Raw genomic sequence first — 20,080 nt, 5'->3', positions numbered from 1 at the left:
TTTGCTCCAGAGCAGGACTGGGGAAACATTTCCTAGGAGATGCATTCATGATCTCACTGGATCAGGACTTACTGTATGCATTTCCCCCAATACCGGTCCTCCACAGAGTTCTGACAAATATACGAACAGATTGTGCCATGGTAATTCTGATTGCCCTGTTGTGGCCCAGACAACCATGGTTTCTGTTCCTCACCAGAAAGTCAATTCGCCCACTGATTTCGTTGCACCTTTCTCCGAACCTCCTATCGCAGCAACCCGGCTGATTTATTCACCCCAACCTGTCCATGCTTCACCTCAAAGCTTGGTTCCTACATGGTTCTCCCAAAATGCACTAGCATGCTCTGAGCAGGTTCAAAGAGTGCTCCTACATATCAGAACGCAATCTACTTGCACCACCTATCTCCAAAAGTGGAAGCGATTCACACAATGGTGCTCAACCAAACAAATTCCTCCTACTTCTGCACCTCTTCCATTCATACTTGACTACCTATTAGACCTTAAGCAATCTGGCCTCTCTTTCAGCTTCTTCAAAGTCAACTTAGCTGCTATTACAACTTTTCATGACAAGATCAACAATACCTCTGTTTTTCCTCATCCAGTCACCAAGCGTTTTCTCAAAGGGCTCCAATCCCTATACCGGGACATTAAACCTCCTACCTCTCCGTAGGACCTTCACTTAGTATTAACCTACTTAACTCAACAACCATTCGAGCCCCTAGCCACTTGCTCCCTCTTACACCTCTCTATGAAAACAGCATTCTTAGTGGCAATCACCTCCACCAGATGCACAGGAGAAATAGCAGCTCTCATGGCGGACCCACCGTACACACTATTTTTTAAGGACAAAGTTACCCTCCGACTACATCCCAGATTTCTTCCAAAGGTGCATTCGTCATTCCACATCAATGACCTTCTTCCTAAACCACATGCAAACTCTTTTGAATCCACAATGCATACGTTAGATGTCCACAGGGCTTTGTCCTTCTATTTGGATAGAACCAGGCCCTTTAGGAACTCTTCCAGACTCTTTGTCTTCATTGCAGAGCGATCCAAAGGCACATCTATTTCTACCCAGAGACTTTCCAACTGGATCTCTGAGTGTATCTGACTGTGCTATCAGATAAAGAACTCTTCCAGCCGGCATCAGAACTCACTCCACTACCTCCGTAGCTACCTCCGTGGCTTTTCTACGCAAAGTTCCTCTGGCTGACATCTGTAAAGCGGCCACTTGGACTTCTGAACACACATTTGTTAAGCATTATGCCCTTAATCAAGAACCTCTCTCTGATACACGATTGGGCAGAGCTGTACTATCTACTGCATTCCTACCAGATCCGAAGTCCCTATCTCCTTGAGATACGCTGCTTTTAAGTCACCTGGAGTGGAGCACCCACAGGGACATCTCTCGAAGAAGAAGAGGAGGTTACTCACCTGTGCAGTAACTGACATTCTTCAAGATGACTGTCCCTGTGGGTGCTCCACTACCCACCCTCCTTCCCTCTACTTCGGAGTTGGGGTAGCCTCCGTTGTAGAGAAGGAACTGAGACCGGTCGCGCGCTATTAAGGCACACTCAGCGCGTGGGGCAGGCTCTGCGCGTGCGCGACCGATACGAGTACTGCTGTCAAAATTTCCGAGCAAAGGCGCAGGGACGCACCCACACCTGGAGTGGAGCACCCACACCTGGAGTGGAGCACCCACACCTGGAGTGGAGCACCCACACCTGGAGTGGAGCACCCACACCTGGAGTGGAGCACCCACAGGGACACTCATCTCGAAGAACGTCAATTACTGCACAGGTGAGTAACCTCTCTTTAAAGGGACAGTCCCGGTTTTGGGGACTTTTTCGTATATAGGTGCCTATTACCCCCCGCCCCGTTTTTTCACAGTTGCTATCTGGTCACCCTACCTAAAGCAGTGGTTCTCAACCAGGGGTCTGGGGCCTCCTGGGATGCTGCAAGCAGGTTTCAGGGAGGCCGCCAAGCAGGGTCAGTGTTAGACTTGCTGGGGCCCAGGGCAGAAAGCCGAAGCCCCATCGAATGGGACTGAAGCCTGGGGCTCGGAGTCCCACCACCCATGGCTGAAGCTGAAGCCTGAGCAATGTAGCTTCGCCAGGGCCCCTGTGGTGTGGAGCCCCAGGCAATTGCCCTGCTTGCCACCCCCTAATGCCAGCCCTGGCTTTTATATGCAGAAAACCAATTATTGTGGCACAGGTGGGCAGTGAAGTTTTCATAGCATGTTGATGGGGGCCTCAAAAAGAAAAATGTTGAGAACCCTTGCTGTAGAGCATCAGCAGCCACAGGAGTGCGCGCCCCCCCCCCCCCCCCCCCCTGATATTAATTAGGGGTATTTTTAGTAAAAGTCAAGGACAGGTCACAGGCCGTGACTTTTGGGTTATTGCCCGTGCCTTGTCCGTGACTTTTATTAAAAAATACCCGTGACTAAATCGTAGCCTTAGTCATGCCTAGATTGAATATATTGTTGTCCGAAGTGTGATCTAACAAACCTATTGTAATAGAAATAAGTCTATCTTAAACATTTTTAACAAATCAATCCAAGGCTCAAAATCACTTCAAGTGTTGTATCTCCTTCTATTGTTGTAACTTTTCACAGGTGTGAAGAGCAAGGCTGCAATGGCCTCCTCCGTCCCCATGTTGTGTGGTTTGGAGAAACTCTGAATTCTGACATTCTTACAGAGGTTGAAAATGAACTTGAGATCTGTGACCTCTGTTTGGTGGTAAGGAATGCCTTAGTTTCATATTTAGTCAAGCAAGCTGAAATTAAGAAATCACATCTCTCAGATATGGGAAATGTAGATACAGCCATGAGACAGTTTCAGTGAAACGTAATACATTAAAATAAAGTCTCAGTATGTTAAGGTACCATTAAGTTTGATAATTTAAACATACCAGTGAAGAATTTCTGAGTTGAAGCAAATTCAGCAGTGTTAACTTGGCCACATAGCACATACTATCTATATTAAAGTTATACATTAGCTGCATATGCAGTAGTTGAAAGTACTTATGCAATATGACCAACCTAATATTGCTTAACTTTTGAATTCCTTAAACGCTGGAAACTTTAAAAAAATCACACTTTTGACTTTTTTTTGTTTTGTTTTTTTAAATATAACTGTTTAGGAAGTTGTAAAAGCTAACAAATTTTTTTAAATATATTTTGTTTTAACTGCATTTGACAGAACTTTATAAATAGTCAGATTAATAGAGCCAATCAGTTGCTCCTGTTTGCATGGATTTTTCATATAGCTAAAAGGGGAGAAAACTATGTTCTGTAAGTTGGTAGGAAGGGAAAGGGACAGGTATAGTACCTGAAACTACTTTTAGCTTTTTTCTTTAATTGAATGTGTCCTTATAATGTGTTTACATTCTCAACTTTAAGGTTACTTTAACATTTAATTTATACAAAATAAGGAAAAAAAGAGAAGAAACATCTTTGCAATGATAGCACAATCTATGCTGGTAGGTGAGTGACAGTTTCCTCGAAACTGCCTCTCCCACCATAGATTATTCTTTCAAGTGCAACTTCATCTTTTGCTTTTTAATATATTCTGTGTTTTACATGTTTAGATTAGGGCTGTCGATTAATCGCAGTTAACTCATGCGATTAACTCAAAAAATTAAATTGCAATTAAAATTATTCGCGATTAATCGCAGTTTTAATCGCACTGTTAAACAGAATACTAACTGAAATTTATTAAATATTTTGGATATTTTTCTACATTTTCATATATATTGTATTTTGTGTTGTAATTGAAATCCGTGTACATTATTTCGTATTACAAATATTTGCACTGTAAAAATGATAAACAAAAGAAATAGTATTGGGGGTAGCCATGTTAGTCTGTATCCACAAAAACAACAAGGAGCCCGGGGGCACCTTAAAGACTAACAGATTTATTTGGGCATAAGCTTTCGTGGGTAAAAAACCTCACTTCTTCAGATGTATTTTTCAGTTCACCTCTTACAAGTATTGTAGTGCAATCTCTTTGTCCTGAAAGTGCAACTTACAAATGTAGACTTTTTTTGTTACATAACTGCACTCCAAAACAAAAGAATGTAAAACTTCAGAGCCCCCAAGTCCACTCAGTCCTACTTCTTGTTCAGCCAATCGCTAAGACAAACAAGTTTGTTTACATTTACTGGAGATAATGCTGCCCTCTTCTTATTTACAATGTCACCTGAACTTGAGAACAGGTATTTGCATGGCACTCTTGTGGCTAGCATTGCAGGGTATTTGTGCCAGATATGCTAAACATTCATATGCCCTCTACATGCTTCAACCGCCATTCCAGAGGACATGCTGATGATGCTTGTTTAAAAAAAAAATGCGTTAATTAAATTTGAGATTGAACTCCTTGGGAGAGAATTGTATATCCCCTACTCTGTTTTACCTGCATTCTGTCATATATTTCATGTTATAGCAGTCTTGGATGATGACCCAGCACATGTTGTTCATTTTAAGAACACTTTCACTGCAGATTTCACAAAACAGAAAGAAGGTGAGATTTCTAAAGATAGCTACAGCACTCGACCCAAGGTTTAAGAATCTGAAGTGCCTTCCAAAATCTGAGAAGGACGAGGTGTGGAGCATGCTTTCAGAAGTCTTAAAAGAGCAACATTTTGATACGGAAACTACAGAACCCAAACCACCAAAAAAGAAAATCAATCTTCTGCTGGTGGCATCTGACTCAAATAATGAAAATGAACATGCGTCGGTCTGCACTGCTTTGGCTTGTTATCGAGCAGAACCCCTCATCAGCATAGACGCATGTCCCCTGGAATGGTGGTTGAAGCATGAAGGAACATGTCAATCTTTAGCGCATCTGGCACGTAAATATCTTGCGACGCCAGCTACAACAATGCCATGTAGAGATGAAAGTAAGCCAATACAGTACGGCATACTGGCAAGAGCCAGCCGGTACACCGGACCGGACCGGCTTCCCCAGGCTGGCGATTTAAAGGGCAGCAGCCAGAGCCCCGGGCCCTTTAAATTGCCTCCTGAGTCCCGCTGCTGGAGCCCTAGGCTAGCAGCAGCGGGGCTCCGGCGGTGATTTAAAGGGCCAGGGGCTCCAGGCGTCTCTACCGCAGCAGAGCCCCGGGCCCTTTAAAACTTGATTTAAAGGGCCCGGGGATTTAAAGGCCCCACCTCTTCCAATTGAGGCCCTGCCCCCCTGCTCAGGACTCCGGTGTACCGGTAAGTCCTTTAATTTACTTTCACCCCGGTGCCATGAGAATGCCTGTTCTCACTTTCAGGTGACATTATAAACAAGAAGCGGGCAGCATTATCTCCTGCAAATGTAAACAAACTTGTTTCTGAGCGATTGGCTGAACAAAAAGTAGGACTGAGTGGACTTGTAGGCTCTAAAATTTTACATTGTTTGTTTTATTTTTGAATGCAGGGGTTTTGGTTTTTTTACATAATTCTACATTTGTAAGACAACTTTCATGATAAAGAGATTGCACTACAGTACTTGTACTAGGTGAATTGAAAAATACTATTGTTTTTTACAGTGCAAATACTTGTAATCAAAAATAAAGTGAGCACTGTACCCTTTGTATTCTGTGTTGTAATTGAAATCAATATATTTGAAAATGTAGAACGCGTCCAAAACTATTTAAATAAATGGTATTCTATTTTTGTTTAACAGTGCGATTAATCGCGTGAGTAATCGTGATTAATTTTTTTAATCGCTTGACAGCCCTAGTTCAGATCCCTCTATAAATATTAATCTCCACAATACCCCTGAAAGGTAGGTGGGAGGCTACTTTCCTTCATATATTTAAACTTGCTTTAGGTTGTGTTCTGTTAGGATTTCCTTTATTTATTCCCTTGCCAGTGGCCCCACATCTGAGTGATTTCCCCCCCCCCCCACCACATATGACTGGAAATGGCTTACTTTGTAACCAGTCACCACCATACCACTGTCAACTAGAAGGGCTGAAGAGCAAACTTGAGTGCTGTTTTTACTCCCTTCCAGTCCGAGGAGCACTGCATCAGACCTCTTATCCCTCAGGTTTCAGCAGGTTGCATTAATTAGGCCATATTAATACTTGTAGACTTGTATTGTAGGGTTGAACATGCATTAGATGTTTTAGCAAATCTGCAGGTCGAGAGTCTCTCAGGATGTCTGAAAGTTACTGAATTCTTTTTTTAAAATGCTGGTCTGGTGCTATTTTTTTTTTTTTTTTTCCTGCAGGTGGGAACCTCTTCTGTGGTGTATCCTGCTGCTATGTTTGCTCCTCAAGTATCTGCCAGAGGAGTGCCAGTTGCAGAATTTAACATGCAAGCCACCCCTGCTACAAATAGGTTCAGGTAAAACTGCTCATATTTTAGGTAGAAAGGGGAAGCAACGTTAACTTAAATGATATCTTATGTTGTCCTGATAAAACTTAATGCTCTTAAGTGTCTAGAACAGTGATGTCCAAACTTGTCCTGTTGCGCCCCCCCCCCCCTTTCTAGTAATGGAATCTGTCCGTCCCCCCCCTTCCATTACTGCACAGCCAAGGCTTCAGCAGCAGAGGTCTTGGGGTGGAGTGGAGCTGCAGCTGGGGGCCAGAGTGGAGCTGGTCTGGGGGCAGAGCGTGGTCTGGGTGGCGCTACCTCCCTGCCCCCTGCGGGGGTTGGCCCAGGCCCCGCCATGACTCCCTAGGGGGTGCGCCCATAGTGGGGGGGCCACTGGTCTAGAAAATGTTAGACAATGTTTTTTCCTATCTCTTTGTTTAAAGTTTAGGCAGATTTTGGAAAAATAGTATAGAGAAGGAGGTCCGAAGAGTTTATAATTCTGTCAGTCAGATGGTATTAAACTCTCCTGTTTTATTTTTAGTGTTTTAGTTTAGTTTTTGTATTTTCAATAAATTGGCAGTTAATATGAAGTCTGTAGGATTACGGTCAATTTACTACTTCACTCTGTTGAATCATTTGCTGCTTAAACAGCTATTACAACAGGTGCTGCTTGCTCTGGAGTCTGTGTAGAAAAATTAACCCTTTTAAAATGACTAGACAAACTGCAGAAACTGGATTAAGGGAAGTGTATAAAGGGCAAAAATGCTGTGGTGGTAATTTGTATTATAACTGGCTTTCTGAAAAGTTCTCTATCATCATTTTTCCCCTAACCATTCTGATTTCTGTTTCAGATTTCATTTCCCAGGTCCCTGTGGTACCACCCTGCCTCCAGCGCTTGCTCGCCATAAAACTGAACTAATCTCATGAGCATTCATCTGAGGAAGGGAGGGGAAATAATTAAATTGCTAAGAATATCAAGAAGTACACACAAGGTGAAATGGATGTTTGTAGAAGAAACCCTAAGTGTTGTAAGGAGACTAGTTTCTGCCACAGATCTAATCAAAGAAATCCTGATTCTCCGTTACACTGATGGCAGAGATAGGGTTGGGAACAGGGGAAAATACTGGACTTTGGAATTTAAAAAAAGTCACGTTTTTGTCGGAATAAAATCTTTTCTGTCAAAGGAAAACAAAAACAATCATGAATGACTCCAAAATTGACTGGCTACAGTAGGAGGATGTTGCTCTGTTAGATGAATCTGAACTCCCCAAAGACTTCATGGTAAACCAATTTGAGGCTTATGTATCTTTGACAATTTTTATAAGAGAGGTGAAATTTCTGAAAGGATGTTGTGTCAAAGGAGGGAAAGTAACTAACTTTTTATGAGGCTAACACTTCAGCACTTTGAAAATAAATAAACAGAATAAAAACTTTGAGTCATGAGAACGTTTACACGAGGGAGAGGTTTATGCTTGCGGTGCTGCACTTTGTGTGTGACACTGATGGAAGCACAGTGCACATGAGGACCATTTCCATCCTAGCTGCTTTGCCATCTGCACCAGGGAGCTGCATGGTCTTTGTGTTATTTCCCTTGCTTAAGCACCTGTTACCGTGTTATGGGTATTGTTATTAAACAGCGTTACTGGCGCCTCGGGTCGCTTTTTACTGCTGAGCTGTGGTTTGTGTCCGTCTTTGCCTAAAGTAATGCAGGCTTTGGCGGGGCTGTGGCGTACTCTGCTTGTGCTCTAGCCGTGGGCCCCCGCTGGCAGCGCTACTGCAGCCTGGCTCAGGGCACTTCCACCGCGGCGGGGCTAAGTGCGGGGCGTAGGTCGGGAGGGGGAGGGGCCGGGGCACAGTGTCGCGTTGATTGCCGTGAGCGCGGCTAGGGGCCTCTCCGGCCCAGGGCAGGTGCAGCAGCGCCTGGGGCGCTCGGCGGGTCTGCGCCGAATGAGGAAGCGGCTCTCGAGCTCCGCTTCGCCCCACGGGCTGAGGGCGCCCGCCTGCAATTGCAAAGCGCGAGCGAGGGGAGGGGAGGGCGCGGCGCGTGCGCGGGCCGAGGCTGAGCCGGCCGCGGAGCAGGCTGGGAGCTGTAGTGCGAGCCCTGCCGCGGCGGCCTGGCGACTGCGTCCGGGTCAGAGGTGAAAAGGTGATTCCTCGGGTCGGGCTGCTCGAGACGCTATGGCGATGACGCGGAGGCGGCGCGCGATGCTGGAGAAAGACGTTGCTGCCCCGGAGACGCCCGCGGACGCCGCCGTCTCCTCCTCTGAGGATGAAGAGGAGGATGAGGCGCCCGAGGAGGTGACCTTCGAGCGGGCGAGAGCCGCGGCGGAGACCGAGCGGAGACGCGCCGGGGAGACAGCGCGGAGGTAACAGCCCGACTGGCCGGAATCGCCGCGCGCAGGCCCCGCCCCTGCCCCTCCGAGGGGGGGCCGACACCCCGCGCGGGGAGTCGCTTAAAGCAACGAGCTGCCGCTGGCCACGGCTGCGGGCGGGGCGGGGAACCGTTGCCCGTCAGAACGCGCTGGCCCGGAGCCGGCGCGTGCGGCCTGAGCCTGCTCCGCAACACGCTGCGGGGCCTCCTGTGCGGCGCTCGCTGGTCCTTGAGCGGCTGCGGTGTTTGGCTGCAGCGCCGTTCGGGGGGTCCCGGGGTCACTGCACCTAGAACATCGTGAAGTGACTAGTAGCGGCTCCCCCCCAACTGCCCTGATGCGTGAGGTGTCTGGCTGGGGGACGCTACAGGGGGCAGTTAGTGCACAGGGCCGTGAACCCCGCCGGGACCCTTTCGTTCAGAAGGGAAGTGGCCTCAGTTTTGACCGGGGCAGGCAGGGCAGCCATGCAGGAGTCCTGCGCCAAAACACTACTAGTCATCAGGCCTTTCACCTGTTGGGCACGTTTACCATTTTGTACAGTGCTGGGGTTACAGTGGGGTTCTGGAGCCAGGCCCATGCTCAGAAGGGGCCCCGACCTGCTCTGCTTGCTGGCTCCCCCTGCCCACCACTCGCTCGTCTCGGCCTGCAGGGTTGTGCAGGGCGCTCTGCATTTGGGGGGCGGGGCCCTCAGGCCATAGGGCGTTGGAGGGGTTGCAGAGGTGCTGAATTTCTGATTTTCCCCATGGGTGCTTGATCCCAGCTCTGTCCCAAGCCCCTTTCCCCCAAGGCCCTGCCACCCACCTCTTCCTGCCCTATTCCGCACCCTCCCCAGAGTGCCCCCGCCTCTTCCTGCCCCTGCTCCTCCCCCTCCCCGCCTCCTGCCCGCTGCTGAACAGCTGATGGGAGGCACTGTGGATGAGGGAGAGGATCTGATCGTTGGGATTGCTGCTGGGTGCCGAGCACCCACACTTTTTTTTTTTCTGTTGGTGCTCTAGCTCCAGAGCACCCACAGAGTCGGCACCTATGGGGTGTTGGGCCAGGGGGCTGTGTGGCGTGGCATGGGCCCGCCCCCGAGGGGAAGGGGTCACGCTGGCAGCACAGGGCTGGCCGGGCCACTGCATTTGGCAACTGCCAGTTTGTAAACAGTGCCCTCGCACTGGGCAGGGTGGAGCGGGGCCACCCATTGCCCCAGCTGGCCCCTCACTCTGGGGACTGACCTCCCTGCGCCATGCTCCATTGCCCCTATGGGGGCCCACAAAATGTTAACCTGGCCCTGATTTTGCATGGTCCAGGTGTAGCCCCGTTTTTTTTTTTTTTTTTTTTTTTAAATCCAAAGAGGAGGAGTGAAGGAGTGGAGCACTCAACTTTCTGACTGTTGCCCTGTGTAGGGAAGCCTTTGCAGTATTTTACAGGTATCAATTTTGACCTGACAAAATTTTAATAAATGGTTTAAGGTTAAAATTGTCTTTATTGACTGCCATCTTGTTGAATTCAGACCAGTTCTCCAATTTGTCATGGTCATTTTGAATTCTAATCCTGTCCTCCAAAATGTTTGCAAGCCCTCCCAGCTTGCTGTCATCTGCAAATTTCATAAGCATACGCTCCCCACTCATTAATGAAAATATTGAATAGTAGCAGATCGAGGACTCACTTCTGTGGGACCCCACTAGATGTGTCCTCCCAGTTGGATAGTGAACCATTTATGATTACTCTTTGTGTATGGTCTTTCAACCACTTGTGTACCCACCTTACAGTAATTTCATCTAGACCAGGGGTCTCAAACTCAAATGACCAGGAGGGCCACATGAGGACTAGTTCATTGGCCCAAGGGCCGCATCACTGACACACACACACCCCTTCGCTGCCCCGGCCCTGCCCCCACTACACCCCTTCCATGAGGCCCTGCCCCTGCCCTGCCTCTTCCCACCCCTTCCCTGCCCCCATTCCAACCCTTTTTCCGAAGTCCCCACCCCAACTCCACCCCCTCCCTGCCCGCAGAGGGTGCAGGACAGGTGTGGCGGGGGCTCAGGGCAGGGAATTGGGGTGCAGGGTGCGACTGAGGGCTCAGGGCAGGGAATTGGGGTGCAGCAAGGGGTGAGGCGTGCGGCAGGGGGCTCAGGGCAGAGGGTTGGGATGCAGGGGGGTGAGGGGTGTGGCAGGGGGCTCAGGCCAGGGAGTTGGGGTGCAGGATGCAGGAGGGAGTGCGGGGTGTGGCAGAGGGTTGGGGTTCAGGCAGGGAGCTCAGGGCAGGGGGTTGGGGTGCAGCAGGGATGTGGGATGCGGCAGGGGGCTCAGGGCAGGGGGTTGGGGTGTAGAAGGGGTGTGGGATGCAGCAGGGGGCTCAGGGCAGGGGGTTGGGGAGCGGGGTGCAGGAGAGCTTCGGGCTCTGGCCAGGTGCTGCTTACCTAAAGCCCCTCCGGGGTGGCAGCGGCGCACACCGGGGCCAGGGCAGGCTACCTGCTGGCCCTGGCCCTGGCCCTGCTCAGCAGCTGGAACCATGTCCCTGCATTCCCCCAGCCAATGGGAGCTGCGGGGGGGTGGTGCCGGGAAACCAGGGCAACACATGGAGCCCTCTGTTCTCCCCTCCTCCCCCCGGCCGCGATGCCAGCCGCTTCAGGGAGTGGCGCGGGGCTCGAGGGGGGCAATCCCGCGGGTGTAGTTTGCCCACCCCTGGCCTGGAGGTAGGCCGGGGGGGGGGCGCAGGCTGCTTGGTGGGCTGCAGGAAATAGCCCCGTGGCCCACATGTTTGAGACCCCTGATCTAGACCATATTTCTGGGGGTCTGGCCTGGTGCAGGCAGCCGGGGGCTGGGGTGTGGGCGGCTGGCCAGGTGTTAACAGTTAAGGTCGGTTAACATTTTACATCCCTAATTGCAGTGCATAAGTCCCTTTGTGACTTTTCCGTTTTGTTTGACTTGGAGTAGCTAAGGTGTGGGTGTTATTGTGAGCTAAAAACACAGTGAGGACAAGCAACTTCAGTTTTAGCAGTGAGGCAAAGGCCTGAGAATATATCTCGGAAATAAGATTGGGAGTAATGAGCTCATGCGTTTGTGCCAAAGTAGAGCAGTACACATTTATGTGTAACGGTGACAGTGGTGTGTGTGTCTGTATATGGAACAATAGTAGATGTTCTGCCTAAGAGCTTTTGTTGACAATGTATTGGTTAGTATTTAAAATACTATTTACTATGCCTTCAACTAGTTTCAGTGTTTTGTGTACATTAAATGTTTGTTTACTATAGAAACCGTATGGCCTAACTACAATGGAAGGAGACTAATAAAGAAATAACACCATCTTCATTCAGGGTTTTGCATACACTAGCCCTGTGGTTTAACTCTGTAGAACGCTTTTCCAAACTAGAAAAATACCTTGTTTTATTTGTGCCCAATTTTAAAATGGAGATTTCACAATGGTAGCAAATAGTGATGGAATTATCACAACTGGCTGCCCCCAAATCTGGAGATGGGAAAAGCAAATTTCAACAGGTGAACCCTTATACATCACAATTTGCTTCCCTTGGACCAGAGGATGGGGAAAGGTAGAGATAGCAGATTGTGACAAGTGTACCCGCATCTGTCACAATTTGCTACCCCTGGACCCAAAGATGCCGAAAGGCAGAGACAGCAAATTGTGACGGTAGTAGTTTATAACCTTGTACCAGCTCTGACCTGCATGTTCTCTCCTCCCCACAGGGACAAGGAGCTGCTGAAGGAGAAGCGGCGGCGGCAAGAGGAGTTGTTCAAAGAGCAGAAGGTAAAGAGGGTCCACTTGGGCCAGGCCAGGTTGCGCTTTGTGATCGCAGGTCCTGCTCACTGCGGGTGCCTGGCTGCTGTAAGAGAAATGTAGCCTATAGGCCAAGAGGCGTCCTTGTTTGCCACGAGCCTGGATGATGAGCCACCGGCCCCCTGCCCGGGGACAGCGTCTCCCATGACAGTGCGGGAGTGGAGGAGCCTTTACTGCAGAGTCCACTCAGTGTGGCCAGTGTATTAGCGACTTCTGGTTAATATCACCACTCTGCAGGAACCAATTGCACCCCATCCACTGTAGTGTGAATGGGATTTGGCTGTTGGCAGCCACATGCCACTTGGTGAAAATCAAGGCCCTGGCTGCAGGCAAGGAAGGAAGCCCTGAGAGCCCACCACAGGCAGGTTTGTAGGACTACAGCCAGGCAAGGAAGCATTAGGACCTGCCTTTCCTCACTGCAGCCATGCAAACCGGCCTACTCACAGGGAGTTTACAGGCGATAAGTGGGCGGGCTGGGTCGCTACTACCACCACTTATTTATTTCTTCAATCAAGACTGAGCTAAGCTCCCTGATCTCTAGGAACCAGTTAGAACTCACGGGTCTGTTCAAACCTACTTATCAGTAGCCGAGCCTAGAGACCCACATGAACATATTTTGAACATCTGCACAATCTACTTACAGCAGTACTCTTTGTAGTAGAGTAGACAGGACTGAATTTGCTGGTGGAGCTTGTAAGAATGATCCACCTTCCCCCCCACCCCCCCACCCCAGTTCACAAGTGATTTTTCTCCAAGAGTTGACGTTAACCAAAGTTTTGAATATTTGTTGACACTGGTATTTGACATGTTCAAAAATATGTAGAAGAGCTTTGCTGTCATCAAATACTGCCTTGAAAAGGAAAGTTGTAGCCATTAAAGCATTTTCTTAAATTTCTTTAGAAAAGAAAATTACTTCCTGAAAATGTTCTGGAGGAGTTAACTTCAGGACCACAGATTAAGTAAGTATAAGTCGTGCCCTAATGCACAAAACAATGCCCTAACTTTTAGGACTGAGCTGTATTTTCTGGCTTGCGAAAAAACATCAGCAGTAATAAAGAATCTGTGATTGGAACTTCGATGATGGGTGGGCAAGAACAGAATGCATTTCTCTCTCCTAGAACTGCATTGTCTCTGCGGGTCTAAGAGTAAGAGGTTTCTTCATACTCGCTTTTCTAATTATACTCTCAGCACATCTTTCCAGATATGGTTACAATCAGAAAATTAGCTACGTAAAAATATCACGTTGCTTAGATTGTTTCACCCTGTATGTGTGTCATTAATAATGAACTGTGTTGTTGCAAGAGTATGGTTTATGGCATTAACAGGATTGTGCATGTGCTATTGTAGCTTACTATTTAAGGTATTTTTGAACATTCAACAGCATACTGACACTAAAAGACAAAGTTCTAGTAGGGTTACCTAGGTTGTTCCAATCCCCATCTAATCTTTAAGCCTCAAGATCATATACAGAAATAATTATTTAAAAGTATTTATTCTATTTAGGATTCTGTAAATATTGTAAGGAGTTATAGACATTTAAAGTACATAACTGTGCATAACCACAGACTGATGGGCTCTTTCCTAAATGTGAAGAATAACGTTTCTAAACAAACTTTCTCATTCCCTCCTAAGCAACAATAACCTGTCTGACACAACCAAACAAGGTAAGATACAAACTTTTTATATTAATTTCTTTTTATGATGTTCCAGACATAATGTCCATTTTGTGTTAGAACTAACTGCAGTAAGATTGTTCTGTGACGCTGCAATCCCTTGTGATAGTGAAACCTGAATTTAACAATTGCTGATTGCTTCAGCCTATCACTTCTAACTTCCTCTCTGACCCTCCGTTCTTCTGGAGTTATCAGTGTTGGCCCTAGTCCCATGTCCTCTTGTTTTGAGAGGCCTGCTGTGCAAATGCTTGATTTAAAATACTCAGTGTTGTTTGAAGAAACGTTTAGCTTGGAGAGCTGGACAGCCTAAGTAAAGAAGAGAGATCAGTAGAAGACAATCGGGCAACCTAACAGTGGGAGGCATTCATTTGTATTTGCATCTTTGTAATTCTCAGAAATGACCACAACCATAAAACAGCCTTTACTAATACACTTATCTTCCTTGATTCTTGGAGCAGGGCCATGTATGTTCCATATTCTCATGGCACTGTAGAAACAGAGGAGAAACTTTTCACCTCATCAAAACCAAAATCCAGGGCATTCACAAAGACATAAATGTGTAGTGCTGTAGCCCCTTTTATCTGCAGATCTCAAGTGTTTTACAAATATAATTTCACAACCTCCTGTAAGCTATGTAAACATTACCCCCAATTTTATATCTCCATAATGCTTTAGAAACAATAATGGAGTTGAACTCTAGGTTTCTTGAGAAATCAGTCTTCATGGGCGGTGCTTAATTCTCTTAAGATACAGGGAATGAAGCCAACTGTTGACTGTATTTTAGGACTCCCTGGGCTATGCACAGCCATTGTGCAATATTACAGGATGTCTCTACTCTACAGCTTTATTGCTCGCTATAGCAAAACTTGAAGTGCTAAATACTGATCCAGCCATGTTTTGTCGCTTGCTAAATAGCATTGATTCTTGCCTCTCATCCTTTCCTGTGACCAGGCCATACCAATGATTCCCCCTCGCACCCTCTTATTGTTCAGGAAGGTGGTGATTAAGCTCTGATACCACATTTAAAGGTGTGTCCTCCAAAGCGTGTTTTGTCCTCTACAAGGCCATTCAGGCAGAGTTCTGAAGGCAGCACCTCTTTCTGTTATGAGCTGCTGCTTCTGGAAATATGTTTGGTTCAATCAAAGACCTATGCATTGTTTTCCTCAAGGGTCTATCAATGATCAGTTTAACTTACTATCTGTGGATTGATAGTGTGTGGAAATAGTTTGACTGTACTGGATCTATTTTAGGTGAAAATCAAGATGAGTCTGAAAATAAGAATGAAGGATGTAACAGGGGACAGGACCATGAAGGAGGAGGAAAACAGGTTGTTAGGTATGATGTTAAGTAGCTCCAGTTCAGTTAAAGTGTTACTGTGGTCATAATTGTAAAGGGCTTGAACTCTACTTTGAAATCAAACTTCTACCCCTCAGTCATGTTAGTTTGACACAGGCCATCCCATGTGGGTGACCTCTTTCCTGCAGTACAATGCTTTTTCACTGATGAGAGGAATACGTTCTTTTGTCTTATTAATGTTGGGGCATTGGCATCCCCTGTGTTATTACAGGAACCCCACACTTTCATGCACCCCATATCATTCCTCCCTCTGACCAAAAACCTCTGGGCAGAACCCCCTCTAACATCCTTTTGATGCAAGTCAGAAGTGGTCTCCTGAGAACAATGCATTTTAGCACCTCCCACACCTGTGCTATTTTTGAAGCAATATGTGGCTATGAGTAGGTTTTACAATGAAACTACACTATGCGTTGTGTGAAATGTATGGCAGTTGATCTGTACATAGAGGCAGCATGCCCAGTCTGGAGCAGCAGAGGATATGGAATATTGAGAGGGGCCCTGGGGCTGATACTGTACATGTCATTAACATGCTGTGGAGGGAAATAGAGGGCAAAGATACACTTGCTAAAAATTGCTGTTTGGCCTGAGTGTGTCTCAACAATCCTGTGCGTGTCCTTCTTCCTTTTGTCAGGAGCTTCAGGACACAGATAATTCCTCCTCAGCCTACAGTGAAAACTATGCCCAGAAAGCCTGCCTGTGTGCATGGATTCCCCTAGTCACTCTGAGTGCTGCAGAGAGATATCAGATTTCATCTGCAAATATAGAAAAGGGTTAAGGTTCATGCATATGACCTGACTATCATACCCTACAACAGTAGTGAGGGGCTAAAATGATGCCTCATGCACAGTCAAGTCCCCTTGCTGGAAGCAGTGGGATAATGGAAGAAAAGAGAAGGATCCCACAGAAAAAATATCAAAATTATTCAGACATGGTCTAAGCATCCAGCTGGTGATGAGAGTCTGGAGAGTAGCTGGTACTGGCATTTGGCAGGAACATTTTTAAGCTCCCACAACTTTAAATGCAGCGACATCATTTTTGGTGCTGTTGAACTCAGTGGAAAGGTGTGTATGAGCTCTCCATGCTGAGATAATATAGAAATAGTTTTGAATTTCGCTAAAAGATTATTTTTTTTCTAATGAAGATGAAAATTATTACATGATTGGAACATGGCTTAGGAGCCAGTAAAAGCATCTCTTGGCCAGTACATACACTGTTTGGGGGTTTTAAACAACAGTGACTTTATTTTTTAACTTTTACTTAACTAGATTGAAAGGAAGCTATATGGCCGTGCGCTTAAAAGACCACGATCTAACCAGCCAGCACCAAAAAATGGCCAAAGACTTTGTACAGAGTCATCTATATGGACCAGGCACCAACCGAACAACTGGTAAAGTAACTCTTCTAGGTGTCATTCTGTATCTTTTTGATCATCTGCCTGTATGACCAACTTTTCCTTTCATTTATTTCAGCAAACCAGTTCTTTTCTTTTGCAAACAAGAAGAGTCCAGTTAAAAAAGCTGCAGTTCAGTTTGTGAACAAATCTTGGGGTAAGTGCAATGAATCCAAAATACTTTGTTAGGTATTTTTGCACATTTTAAATACGGAGTATGATACATTTGTCAGCTAAAGGGAGGACAAAAATTAGCCATGCAGGGGTTTGGCTAACAGTACACAGTCTGGAAGAGTGTAGTTTAATATTTATAATTAACTACTGTAATATTGTGCTTAAGAGCCTTTTGCTGAAGGGAAGGCTAAACTATATAAGCTCTATGGAACATGATAGTTTAGGTTTGAGTGAAGTGCAGAGAGGTTAAGACAACATGCCGCAATTTAAATGCGCCTGATATTCTGTTTTACTGTAGACAAAAGTCAACATTTTGAAAACTAGGGCCCTGAACCTGAAAACATTTAAATAGGCTTATAACTGTAGTCATAAGAATGGTGCTTTGTAGGAGCAGGGCTAAAAGTTCCTTTATTAAATGTGTTAAGTAGAATCTACCACTTCAAAACAAAATGGCTTCAGTATTAATGTGTAAAGCTAGCTCTTGTGAACATTTTTATACACTTAGGCCAAAAATAATGAGATTAGGAATATAAAACCTATTCCTTTCAAACTGCTGGTCAACGCATTTGTTTTCTTGAATTGTGAATGTTCAGTATATCAGAGGATGGAGTTTGCTTAACAACATGGTATTTTGAGTTCACAATGTTCTCACAGTAAGGATGATGTTGAGGCCCTGAACCGGGCATTTTAAGTGTGAAACTTGGGGGGGGGAAATAACTATGCAAAATCTGAAAGTCTTAGTATTAACAAGCCCAGAACATCTACTTCAGCCCCTTAAAGGGGGAAGGAAGCAAAGAATAATATTTTTATCCATGCATTTTAGAGTGGGGTGAAGCAGTTGGAGTCACTGAGGCCAGAACAACAGTCTAGGTGGAAAAAAGTTGGAGATGTCAAGGAAAAACTTAGTAGTGGGGGGGGGAGGGGGAAGGAGGATTAACTAATGTGTACAAAACAGTACACACTAATATCAAAGAAAGCAAGCGACAGAAGTTGAAGGTGGTTTTTTGTGTGTAATACAGATTTAAGGTACAGTACTCAGCTTTCTTCAGTTTTGAAGCCCCCAGCTATTTTTCTTTAGACAAAAGGCAAAGTTCCTTTAGGTGACGAAGTATCTGTGCTCCTATTGACGTATTGTTCTTTGCCATTTCAAGAGTGTCATAAAATCCTGGTGCATAGTGGAGTCAAGTGAAACCCCTTGCAGCAAAGTCTTCTGACACTGTACATGCTGATTCACAGGGTTTTCTATACTACCACATTGCTCCTCTTGCTGTAAAATGGAGCCCCTTTTACAGCATTTCAGAATAAACTGGCTAAATAGCACTCAGTGCTATGTAGCCTTTTAATTCCAAATGAAAGCTACCTGGACATACCACAGTATGCAGCCTAATACTACTTTTTTTTGCTTTTAGGGACAGAGAAAAAACAGAAAGCTAAGCAGTTTAAAAAACACTGGATGTCTATGAAAATGTCTTCTGTATGAAGGAAAAAGCCCTCCAAGATGGACAGTAATGAAATTTGCCAAGGAAAATGCTGGCTTGCTCTCAATTTTTTTTGCTGGTCTGTAAAGCTCCTATGTTTCACTTTATTTGTAGGATATTACCTGTACACAACTATAAATTACTGGCATAACTGCTTTAAAATGGGTTTGTGGTCAAGTGGCTGTCTCTTGCAAAGATATCACTGAGTAAACATGTAAAGTTTTATGCACTAACTTAAAATATGGCCAGGAGCCACCTTATTTGTCCAGAGATGTTTTTGTAGGCTCTGAATGGTATATTTTTATTTAAGTTAATCCACAGACTTACTTTTTTGGTTCTCCACTGTTTAACCTTCAGTAACTTTGTAGGTTTTTTCCACATCATTAAATACCTTTACTTCTCTTAAACCCACTACTGCTGTGATGTCTGTGAGAAATCAGTCACTTGTTTTTTAAAATCAATATCCAGCTGACAGACTCGCCCTGCAACCTAAGTTATCAAAATATAGCTCTTGTACATTATACCATAATATACTTAAAATAGGTTTTATTGTCAATCTTCTTACTATGCAAAAGTGTTGTGTCCAGCTGCTGGCTGATGTTTTCTGCAAGCAGAACCTTGCTCTGGCTGCCCACCACCTAGAAGGCTCTTGTGATCAGCAACTTGTGCCCATGCCAAGGGCAACTGCTATTTTGAAGGGAGTCTTCCCCATCCAAGCTGCAATCAATGGAATGGTACCTGAGGTAACAGGATAGGGCATTTGAATCAGCTGTGATGCTACCACTCTGCACAGTGCTTGAGTTCTGCCTCCAGGAACTTTCAGCTTGACAAGGTCAGGGGGTTTGTCATTGCTGCACATTACCCACCTCATCTTTTAATAATAACATATGGAGATATCCTCTCTCCTAGAACCGGAAGGGACCTTGAAAGGTCATTGAGTCCAGCCTTCACTAGCAGGACCAAGTACTGATTTTGCCCCAGATCCCTAAGTGGCCCCCTCAAGGATTGAACTCACAACCCTGGGTTTAGCAGGCCAATGCTCAAACCAGATAATACAAAAAGCAGATTAGAAGGCAAGGATTGTTTCTCTACAGTACCCACCACAGATTTCCCCCACTTCTCAGCCATAGTTCAATTTAAATGAAATGAGTGAACAAAAGGCTGTGAGAGCACACAGCCAAGGTGAAAAAAGCCTGAGGATATGCAAGGAAGTCAATTTAAAAACAGCCGTCACCTGAAGAATTAAGTCTCCCAGAGCAGATTTTCATATCTGCAATTCATGGGGAATCTGAAGCAAGCTGTCAGCAGGTGATGAAGCCAGTCATCAGAATGAAGTTACATAGCAACTTCAGAGACTCCGTTGTGAGCTCAAGTTTAATGTTTTCTATAGAAGTGCTCTGTATCAGACTTGAGGCAAGTAAAGGGCCAGATTCTCAGCCCTCAAATTATCTACTCACTAACTTTTCACAAATCTAATATTCCACTAGGGTTAGGAGGGAACGTATGCCCTAGCACTTCAACTTTCAACATGGCAAAAGGTTAAGCTGTTTTCTCCCTC

At 45.8% G+C, this 20,080-nt stretch overlaps 2 protein-coding genes across 2 annotated transcripts in view; both read left to right on the top strand.

Annotated features, from left to right (window-relative positions):
• The window catches only part of SIRT5 (sirtuin 5), a 29,993-nt gene extending 22,655 nt beyond the window's left edge, over positions 1-7,338 (top strand). Inside the window, exons 7-9 of the mRNA XM_024217397.2 lie at positions 2,612-2,735; positions 6,216-6,331; positions 7,153-7,338. Coding sequence (XP_024073165.1) covers positions 2,612-2,735; positions 6,216-6,331; positions 7,153-7,228 — 316 coding nt within the window. The 3' untranslated portion in view covers positions 7,229-7,338. The remainder of the gene's footprint in view (positions 1-2,611; positions 2,736-6,215; positions 6,332-7,152) is intronic.
• Positions 7,339-8,447: 1,109 nt separating this feature from the next.
• On the top strand, positions 8,448-18,940 carry NOL7 (nucleolar protein 7). The gene is made up of 8 exons (XM_024217385.2): positions 8,448-8,667; positions 12,361-12,421; positions 13,352-13,410; positions 14,084-14,115; positions 15,375-15,459; positions 16,746-16,867; positions 16,950-17,027; positions 18,454-18,940. Exons 1-8 carry the CDS (start codon positions 8,480-8,482, stop codon positions 18,522-18,524), a joined length of 696 nt encoding a protein of 231 aa, XP_024073153.1. The 5' UTR covers positions 8,448-8,479; the 3' UTR covers positions 18,525-18,940.
• The last annotated feature ends 1,140 nt before the right edge of the window (positions 18,941-20,080 follow it).

Source organism: Terrapene carolina, unplaced genomic scaffold (assembly GCF_002925995.2).
Source record: "Terrapene carolina triunguis isolate 2854851 unplaced genomic scaffold, T_m_triunguis-2.0 Scaffold58, whole genome shotgun sequence".
NCBI lineage: Eukaryota > Metazoa > Chordata > Testudines > Emydidae > Terrapene > Terrapene triunguis.
This window is presented reverse-complemented; position numbering and strand designations above follow the sequence as displayed.